The 9,825-nt window shown below is 43.5% G+C and overlaps 1 protein-coding gene across 1 annotated transcript; it reads right to left on the bottom strand.

Moving 5' to 3' along the window:
• Positions 1-2,447: 2,447 nt before the first annotated feature.
• Positions 2,448-9,237, bottom strand: LOC142214413 (vomeronasal type-2 receptor 26-like). The gene is made up of 5 exons (XM_075283359.1): positions 9,031-9,237; positions 6,921-7,712; positions 5,899-6,120; positions 4,438-4,561; positions 2,448-3,367 (listed from the first exon to the last, which is right to left on the bottom strand). The coding sequence occupies exons 1-5, from the start codon at positions 9,235-9,237 to the stop codon at positions 2,448-2,450; spliced, it is 2,265 nt and encodes a 754-aa protein (XP_075139460.1).
• Positions 9,238-9,825: the final 588 nt, after the last annotated feature.

The raw sequence follows: 9,825 nt of genomic DNA, 5'->3' as shown, positions 1-9,825 counted from the left end.
TGTAGCTCTGTAGTGATCAATGGAAACGTGTTGTGATGTTCTTTCCCGGAGTTCCCAGCAGAGCATGAATGGGCCGTTAGACTCTGAACACCTGGTAAGATGGCCGGCAAGAGCAGTCTCCTTAAGGAGATATAGTATCCTTCTTGAATGACGTCTATGGCCTCTCACCCAACTAAACCAGTCCTCTGCTCTGCACTGGTGAAGGCTCCATACATGAGTTTCTCATCCTTTTAGAGAAGATATTATGGTTTGACTTTAATCCCAAATCATGTCACTAGGCTGCTGTATAAGGAGCTAACTAAAAAAAAGTGGCACAAGATGAATAATATTCATTACTTTTTTGCATATTCTTTCATAGAATCCCCAGTAGAGACTTGACATACCTTAAAAGGTGACTATCTCCTTAAGAAAATCTATAACATAGCCAGGACCTTACTATAATGTCCATTGAATATCTGTTATTTATCATTTCATTGGACAACAATTCTCTGAAAATTTTTGATCTGTGATTTTAGACACTTATTGATGATGGAAAAAACTCCTAGTGCTGCTGTAGAAATGGTTTCTCATGGTCAAAACTTAATCCAGAGTAACAGACAATGCAGGGACTCCTTCAGTAGCGGGAGTCTCTGCACTCTGACACATACAACTCAATGTATTGGACTACTTCAGCTCTGAAGACTATGTCACGTGCACAGTTTGTTTTTCTCAATAAAAGGGTCTACACAGGACTTTGTAGGGGGTTTATTTCAATAAAATATTTTTTTTCAATAAACACTTTATTATTGCTTTATTATTCTAAGTTGTGGTATGACCTTGTGATATGGCTTAAAACATTGTGTAGCATACTCTTATTGCTCTTAGGAACAAATGGTAAGCAGCGGATACAACTCCGAGTTTAACCATCCAATGCGCTGCCACAAACTTTTACCCACTTACCATTTAATACGCTCCAAAAATAATGATTTTATTAGGGAAAGGCGCTTGTCTGGGATTTTTTAGATATACATGGCGGTTATATTGGAAAAAGCCAGTGGCATAACTTGAAGAGGTAAAGAAGGTGCAATCGCATCAAGGCCCAGGATCCTCAGGGGCCCATAAGCACTGGGATCCGTATTCAGATTGCAGCTTCCATCTGGACCATAAGCCAAGGGACCCACAGATTACCCCGACCTCACTAAGGTGGATTAAACTCAGTAGTACTCGTAACCATCACTAACAAGAATTCGCCGTAGGGATGAGGTAGGGGCCCCGGACAAAAGATTGTACCAGAGCCCACAAGACTTTAGTTACGTCACTACAAAAAGCAATGGCTTTATAGAAAATGAGCCCATTTGATAACTTGTACTTGCTACAGGCTGCTATACGGGAGAAAAAATTGTGGCTGTGGGCCTAATCTAAACGTGATGGACCAGGCCACAGGACGTGTCTTGCTGAGTGGTGGCAATGGGGGTAGTTGTGGTAACATGTGTGGCAGTATGGCATGGAATAATGTGATGGCCACAAGAGATGATGTCTGACTAGTTAACTATTAGAGATGAGCGAGTAGTATTCGATTGAGTAGGTATTCGATCAAATACTACGGTATTCAAAATACTCGTACTCGATCGAGTACCACTCACTATTCGAATGGAAAAGTTCGATGGAGAACCAGCATTGATTGGCCGAATGCTATACAGTCGGCCAATCAACGCTGGTTCTTCTCCTACCTTTAGAAGTCTTCTCCGTGCAACTTCCCCGTGGCGTCTTCCAGCTCTGAATTCACTCTGCCAGGCATCGGGTCTGGGCAGAGCCGACTGCGCATGTCCAATGCCTGGCAGAGTGAATTCAGAGCCGTAAGATGCCGCGGGGACACTGCACGGAGAAGACTTCTCGGAGGATCCAGCTCGACCCTCACTCGTGGACTTGGTAAGTATAATTTGATCGAATGTTGCCTACCCCTGAAACAAGCATTTTCCCCCCATAGACTATAATAGGGTTCGATATTCGATTCGAGTAGTCGAATATTGAGGGGCTACTGGAAACGAATATCGAACCTCGAACATTTTACTGTTCGCTCATCTCTATTAATTATGAATTGGGTCACTGTCCCTTGTCTATTGCTGCAGCAGTCATACTCACACAGCGCAGATATTCTCACTCCTATCTATGATCCTGTAATGGATTAATCTGATGAAATATTCTCCAACACCTAAAACTCTCTCTAGCCGTGTTGCAAACTTTGTTGCCCTTGGTGCTGTGTATTGCTGAATACAATGGATTTGCATCATGCAGTGATGACTAAACACATCCATCTCCACATCCGCCATCACTGAAATGCCTGATATCCCTGCAATGTATATACTGTATATGACATCAGCACTGTAAGGTATCATCTATCACTGACTATTGGCTTTACCTCTCTACAGCCACCATGCATTTAGTTTGACTGCTCGAAAAATCCTGGATCACTGGTGGGACACAGTATTCTTAGGTTCTAGTAAATGTTTTCTTGTATTTAGTTCAGGCTTCAGCAGTATAATATAACATTTATGGATAAATATACAGCCCAGCAGTCCAGCATTAGAGGTCAGGATGGCAAATATCTCCACGGCCACCATGTATTTGCCTTTGGTGCTGAGATAAGCCGGGATCATGGCTATCCAGACACTACAGAACACCAGCATGCTGAAGGTGATGTACTTGGCCTCATTAAAACTGTCCGGTAATGTCCTGACTAAGAAAGCTATAATAAAACTAATGGCGGCCAGAATCCCCATATAACCCAGGACAGAGTAGAACCAAAGATCTGACCCTTCATTACACTGGACTACAGTCTTCTCCTTATAAGAATGTGTGTCCAGCTCCTGGAAGGGAGGAGAGAGGGTCACCCAACTCATACAGAGGACAACCTGGACAGAGGAGCAGATCAGGAGCACACTATTAGGGAGTTTTACCCCAGTCCATCTTCTCCACACACTTCCAGGCTTGGTGGCTTTGAATGCAATGCAAACCATGATGGTCTTGGCCAACAATGAAGAGATGGATACTGAGAGTAATATTCCAGCAGAGATCTGACGTAACATGCAGGTTATATCCACAGGACGACCAAGGAACAAGAAGACACAGAGGAAGCTCAACATGATGGAGACCAGGAGGACAAAGCTCAGGTTCTTGTTATTCGCTCTCACAATTGGGGTATCTTGATACATAATAAAGATCCCCAATACGACTGCCGTCAATGTAAGAAGTAACATGGACCCTGATAGGATGATCACTGATATCACATCATCAGAGTAAGAGAGAAATTCTATCAGTTTGGGAACACATAGAGTCTTGTTCTCATTGGGCCATTCATGGACGGGACATCTCTCACACTTTTCATTGTCTGTAGGGAGGAGAATATAAGTAATATCACATACTATGACAACAACAAGATATCCACTTCTCTTGTTATCCATGTTCTCAAGTAGTTTGACTTGATATTTTACAACTTTGGAGCAGAACCTTTTAGCTTCTGGTTTATTAAGTACATTCCATTGCAAGTGACTTCAGATAATTGTTACATTTTGCATTTCTTTGTAAGGCAGAACAGAACAGTCCACCCTTCCCTCTCATCCATTATTACTACTACTGGATTTTTTACATGTAATACTGTTAGAAGTAACTGTAAAATAGCAGATAAGTAGCTGAGGAAAGCCCATGTGACCTGATCCCGGACACAGTAAAAGAGAAAGGATGGCACATGCTGGCATAGGTAGCAGCCGTGGGAGAAGTGTATCGCCTCATTTCTTTGGTGAGCACAGCGGGCCTGGGTGCTGCTCAGTGTGGGCCATGACTGGTGGGGCTTTGTGGCGTAGGCTGTGATGTGCCAACACGCGATGTGGGGGGAGGGGGGTGGTTTGGGGTGGTGGTGGCGGATTTAGGGGGGGGGGTTGAGGGGGTGGTGGTGGTATGGGTCGGAAGGGCTGCTGGTGCACGGGGGGGGGGGGGGAGCCCATGAGCGGGAGGGGTGGCTGCGGTTGCACCGCAAGGGAAGGGGGGCCATAGGTGCGGGCAGACATGCGGGGGGTAAGGCACATGGGCACGGGAGTGAGTGCGTGGGGGAAGGGGTCAGGTATGCAGGAGGGCTTTCGGGGGTTGAAAGAGCCCAGGTGCGCATGGGAGGAGGGGCAAAGCGGGAAATGGGGACGGGGCCCAATGGCATAAGAAGTGCAGCAGATCATAACCACCATGACTTTGCTACATAACAGCAGCTCAGCGCCACATGCAACCCGCAGACGAAGTCGTAGGCACATGGTAGTATATATATATATATTGCTACTCCAGAGTGATATCTTATTGGAGAAGACAAAAAAATACAATGAAAGGGTTAAGTTAACATTGGGTCACGTTAAACTTTACAGCCATATCTGTATGGACAACTACTACTACATTTAATGATAACAAAATGCCTACCAGACTTGTTGGATATTTCTCCTTCAGAACACTGAATACACTCATAGCAACAATAATATATTGACTTGCCGGCGACTTTCCTACTTCCTGGTTCACAACTTTTTGTACATTGGGCCTTTGGTATCTAAATGTAAGAGACAATTTGTCATTCACTTTTCAGCACCCTGATGACCACAGCTATCATGTGTATGCACAGGTCACAGAGCATGCCTAGAAAACTCAATAAAAGTCAATTAGGTCTACGCCAGACCATTGTGTCTATAAGCCCTTATGTACAGGAATCAAGGTAAACCTACTATGATTACACTAGGTTATATGACCTATACCAACCCCCGTTGATCAAGTTTTTGGCATATGAGCATAAGGGCATTTGAGCTCTTAAAGGGATAAGACAGAAGACCCCATCAGCTCCATCAGCTGTCAATCACAATGGAGACAATAGAGATGGGCTGGAACAAGGACTGAAGTCACCAGCCTGGCCACTGCCGCTAGATAGCAGAGGTGGTCTGAAACCTAGGCAATGAACTGTAAGCATTGAGGAGACACAATCGACAGTATCTGACAAATGGAGCAAGATAGATAAAGTATAAAACACTTGGGTAAAACACTTTAGTTCACATCTAAAGATTTGCTTCAGTTCATATTTGGCTTGTTCGGCTCAAAGATTAATTTTGGGTCAAATGAGTTCGGATAAAATCGGAAGTGAAATTAATATACTCTGGAGTTTCTTCAGACCATAAGGTGTAATAGGTGGAGGCCCAGGGTGGAAAAAAATAAATAATTATACCCACATTCCTTTACCTCTTTGGGGCAGCCTTAGCTATCTCAAAGTCCCCTTCCAAGTTTCTGGTGACGTCATGCACCATGGGTCCCTGCTGAGGCCTGTGATTGGGCCTTAGTGGCCTTAATGGTCACATGTGGCACGCCAAGCATCTTGTGACCACTAAGGTCCAATAAGCGGTAACTCCGTGTGCGTGACACTATCTGGAAGCCTGGAAGAGGAGCAGCTGATATCCAAGAACGCTGCCCAGAAAAAGCATTAAGGTGAAAATAACTGTTTCTTTTTTTACACCTCTAAAAAGACCTGAGTATAATAATTTCATTTTTGGTGATGAACCCCCAAAATTTTGGGCTTTGGATAGGGTTGAGCGATCAGGATCGGAAAAGATCGGAACTGCGATCGAGCAAATTTCATGATCGGGATCGGTTGGAAAATGATCGAATTTTATAATGGATCCTGAAATCTCAAGATTGGCTCAGCCCTAGCTTCAGACAAACCTGAACCTTTTGGAACTGTTTGTTGCAAAACAATTTGCCCATCTCTAATTGTGACTATCCTATCAGAAACTGTTCTGGTGGAATAATGGAGCCATAGTTTAGCAAATGCCCATCTCTTGAGTGAAAAGCCTCCAGAACATTTGTAATGCGCTTGTCACACAATGGACTGATATAACATATTACCTCATTGTTGATGGTTTTCCACTTTATTAAACTTTCGTTGATATAGAAGTTTGGCATGTCCGGCGTATCTGAAATTTCAGGTGAAACGTAGCCAACAATATTCGAGAACAATGTTTTGTTAACTATAACGTGATTATGAATTTGGTAAACTTGTTCAATTTCTCCATACACCGAGAAAATGAGATTACCAAACAAATTCAGATGTTTCAAAGCATGACGTACCTTGGGATTAAGAAATATATAATATATATATAAGTACTCTAGACAAGGCAGATGCACCTACATCCATCCGCCCATCATGGGATCATGGGTGGACAGAATTGAAGTGGATTCAACCCTTTTAGGCTAAGTTCACACGGGGGGGGGGGGGGGGGCGGTATGGCTGATTTTGGCAACGAGAGACCCGGCACTCAAAACCCGCCTGCCATGACTGTTGCGGCTCAAAGGAATGGGTCAACTCCAGAGGCTGCTCTCACTAGGAGGACGCTGCGGCTCAATGAGGCGTGGAATCTGCCTGAAGAAAGTAGCCTGACGGTCTCCATAGACCACCATTGTGAGGGAGCAGATTATGACGTGGATTACGCGCCATAATCCGCCCCCTCTATGCCCGTGTGAATGAGCCCTTAACATTAGTGAATTTGTGAATCATTGCGCAAAATTCCTAACAGTTGCAAAGTTGTATCAAATCATTAAAATCCTTTAAATGGAATGTGCCATTTTTCAAAACGGGGGTGGAGTCTGTAACACAAAAGGGGGTATTATTACAATATGGGGGGGGGGGGAACCAACAGGAGATGGGAATGACAGGAATCTTGTGTGGACAGACATGTTGGGCATTGTCATGGTGGACTGGGCTCAGAGAGAAGGAAAGAGTAATGTAAATTCTGCTAAAATCTATGGACGAGAATAAATTTCCATACACAATCATTTACGCTAAAACGTCCCCTATAATATAACCTCAAAAATGAGACTCGACGCCCATCGTATGCAGCCAACCAAATGTCTACGTCACTTTTATTCACCTGGAATCGATAGGATGAGTCTGTTCTTGACCGGTTGACTTGTGTATTGTGTATTAGATGCAGGGCGTTGACCATAAAGAACACTGCATTGAATACCGGATCAAAAATTTTATCATGCTGATAATTCCAAGTATCCTTCATACGTTCCCGTCCTGTACAATTGTGAAGGGATATTGCATAAATATTTTCAAACACTCTATCTTTTGCTTTTTTCCCCGATGCACAGTGGTATTCTGTCATCCATAAATTCTCAAGGACCGTATCTTCTGGATAGTTTAGAGGGTAGAAGCCATCAATGAAGTGCTTGAGTGTTCTACTGTGCTTTGAGAACGCACCCAGGGTCAAACTTCCATTGAAGATCTCTGGATACTTCTCAATGAGGACAATATTAAGCTCCCAGGAAGGAGTTAAGATCATTGTGACATTATGGAGCCATTTGCCTAAGGCAGGTTCGAACACGAGATCATGGTAGGTCCCGCAAAGTATAATCACCTTCACTGAAAATGTATTAATCACTTCATAACCAGCAAACGTATTCAGTGAAGTTTTCACAGTATTTGGGATGATAAAAGCTATACAAATCTGATAGTACGTCAGAAATCGAGTCAACAAAGTGGATTCTCTCTCTCCGCTTTCATTACTAGATGTGATGATTCCAATCCAGTTCCATCCGAAGTGCTTGAGAAGTTTACATAAATTATGAAAAATTTGGTAATCATTTTGAATTGTCCGGAAAAAATGGGGAAAATAATTTCGGTCACCCAAGAGCAAGTCTGTAGCTCCGTAACTGATCTATTGGGAGTGAAGATATATCGGAGAAGTGAGGTGCGTTAGCTTATATGCAGTGTCGGACTGGCCCATCAGAGTACCAGAGGATCCCCTGATGGGCCCATGCTCTAACACAGTAAGGCTAAGTTCACACGGGGGGCGGTATAGCAGGTTTTGGCACCGAGAGTGACTCTCGTGGCAGGCGGGTCTTGACCCGACTGTCACGGTTTCTGACAGTCGCGGCTTCCCCCTCCGGAGCAGGCTAAAACGAATGGGCCAACTCCAGAGGTTGCCGAGCCGCGGAAGCCACCTGAGGAAAGGTCAGCCCGCTTCTTTTTTCTGCCGCTCACGGAAAAAAGTAGCCTGGCGGTCTCCATAGACCACCATTGTGAGGGGGCGGATTATGACTTGGGTTACGCGCCATAATCCACCCCTTCTGTGCCAGTGTGAACGGGCCCTTATAGTCCAGAAGAAGACTCCCAAATTTGAAGGTTACTACAGTATATCTCTATGGATTGTTGGAGAGAGGACCCCAAAAAACCTCAATCCAACACCGGTTAGATAGACAAAAAAAATGTATTCAGAAATAATGCGATGAGTAATCATTCTAAACCAGTCATTGATCAATTTTTTCTGTTCAACCCTGACCAAAAATGATCAATTTCGCAAACAAGATTTAATCTTTTTTGGTGCCGGATTTTGATCTGGCGGTGGATGTAATCTGGCTGTTAATAAATGATCAGATTTGTTTTATGTTTTAGATTTTTTTGTGTTTTTTTTATTGCGCCAAAGCCAAGAATGAGTCCACATGGAATGGGAAATATATAGAAAGCTTGGTTCACACTAACGTTCAGGCGATTCCGCCTGAGATTTTGGTTACATTTGCAGAACCCTTGTGGAAGCCCCACTGTAAAATCTGCAGAAACAAGGCACACCCCATTATAGTCTATGGGGTTTGCAGGTTTCCGTGGCTAGGTGGCTAGGTGGACAAGAACAGAAACCGTGCACGAGCGTGAACCTGGCCATACTTCTACCTCTTTGCTCAATCCAGTCCTAATTTTGGCTCAAACAAATGCAAAAAAATCTGCAACAAAATATCTGGCCTTAGTAGTCGCCCGTTGGGTCCTTCAGGTAGGTGTAAAATATTCTTTCATTTCAAGACTTTTCCATAAAAACACCATTCACACTTATTACCCTCAACATAGACAAGCTTAGTATTCAACGGTCATCATACTCACCACCAGATATCTATCAAGTAGAACTACCCTTTAACAGAATTTTTTTTACATGAGCCTCCTTCCAATTGATCCTTGTTACATGAAGCTTATGGCTCTTTACTCACCACCGGATAGCTATACGCTGCCAATAGTAGGGATATGGGTAAAGTTGTGGTTGAGCTCTGGTCCCCAATAAACCCAGCTAATCTCCAGTTCTGTCTGCAGGAATAGTTAGGGACGGTTGCCCCGGGTCCTGATAACATCTGTAATACATTTTTGATTGCTTTTCGAGGATCGGAACACGAGTCGTAAATGTGATACCCCAGAGTCATATTGGGCAAGAATGCTGGGTCCTTGTTTAGCTGGTCGATAGCAAAAAGAAAAATTTGAAGATTCCTGTAGAACTGATACAGGGGCCTGTCAGAAGAATAACATCAGTTATATCTATCTCTAGTTCCACTATATGACATACAGTATATAATACATTAGATATACACTATATATATTACATTGCATATGTCCCCCATGTTTTAGAGCAAATTTGGGTAAAGGGGACAGTTTAAATACTCATCGACCTGGGTTCGATTTCTACTGCAACTTGAGTCTCTGGGCTGGTTCACAGGAACAGAATCCGGCACCCGAGTCAATTCATTTCAATCAGATAAAATTTGGTTAAAGGGGTTATCCAGGGACTGTTTAACCATTTGAGGATCGGACACATTTTTGCTTTTGGAACCCCTTAGGAACCAGGTGTGACAACTATCTCTGCATCCCATATAGTGTATACCCTGGTCCTTGCGTGAGAAAACTCCCCTCCCCTATAAGAATAAAGGACATGTGTTGTCTGCATAAGATGGGTCCTGGTATTCAGGGACTTGTATATCGATGGTCTAGATCTAGGTTAGGTCATTGATATGTGA

This window comes from Leptodactylus fuscus, chromosome 7 (assembly GCF_031893055.1).
Source record: "Leptodactylus fuscus isolate aLepFus1 chromosome 7, aLepFus1.hap2, whole genome shotgun sequence".
NCBI lineage: Eukaryota > Metazoa > Chordata > Amphibia > Anura > Leptodactylidae > Leptodactylus > Leptodactylus fuscus.
Note: the sequence above shows the minus strand (reverse complement) of the source record. Positions and strands in the feature narration are given on the sequence as shown.

What these genes read in the sequence shown, in the direction of transcription:
- LOC142214413 (XM_075283359.1), bottom strand. Translation starts at nt 9,237, where the DNA reads ATGACTCTGGGGTATCACATTTACGACTCGTGTTCCGATCCTCGAAAA. An exon ending in ACTCATCCTATCGATTCCAG is followed by an intron (nt 6,121 to 6,920) that starts GTGAATAAAAGT and finishes CTTAATCCCAAG; the next exon opens with GTACGTCATGCTTTGAAACA. An exon ending in GGAAAACCATCAACAATGAG is followed by an intron (nt 4,562 to 5,898) that starts GTAATATGTTAT and finishes TCTTACATTTAG; the next exon opens with ATACCAAAGGCCCAATGTAC.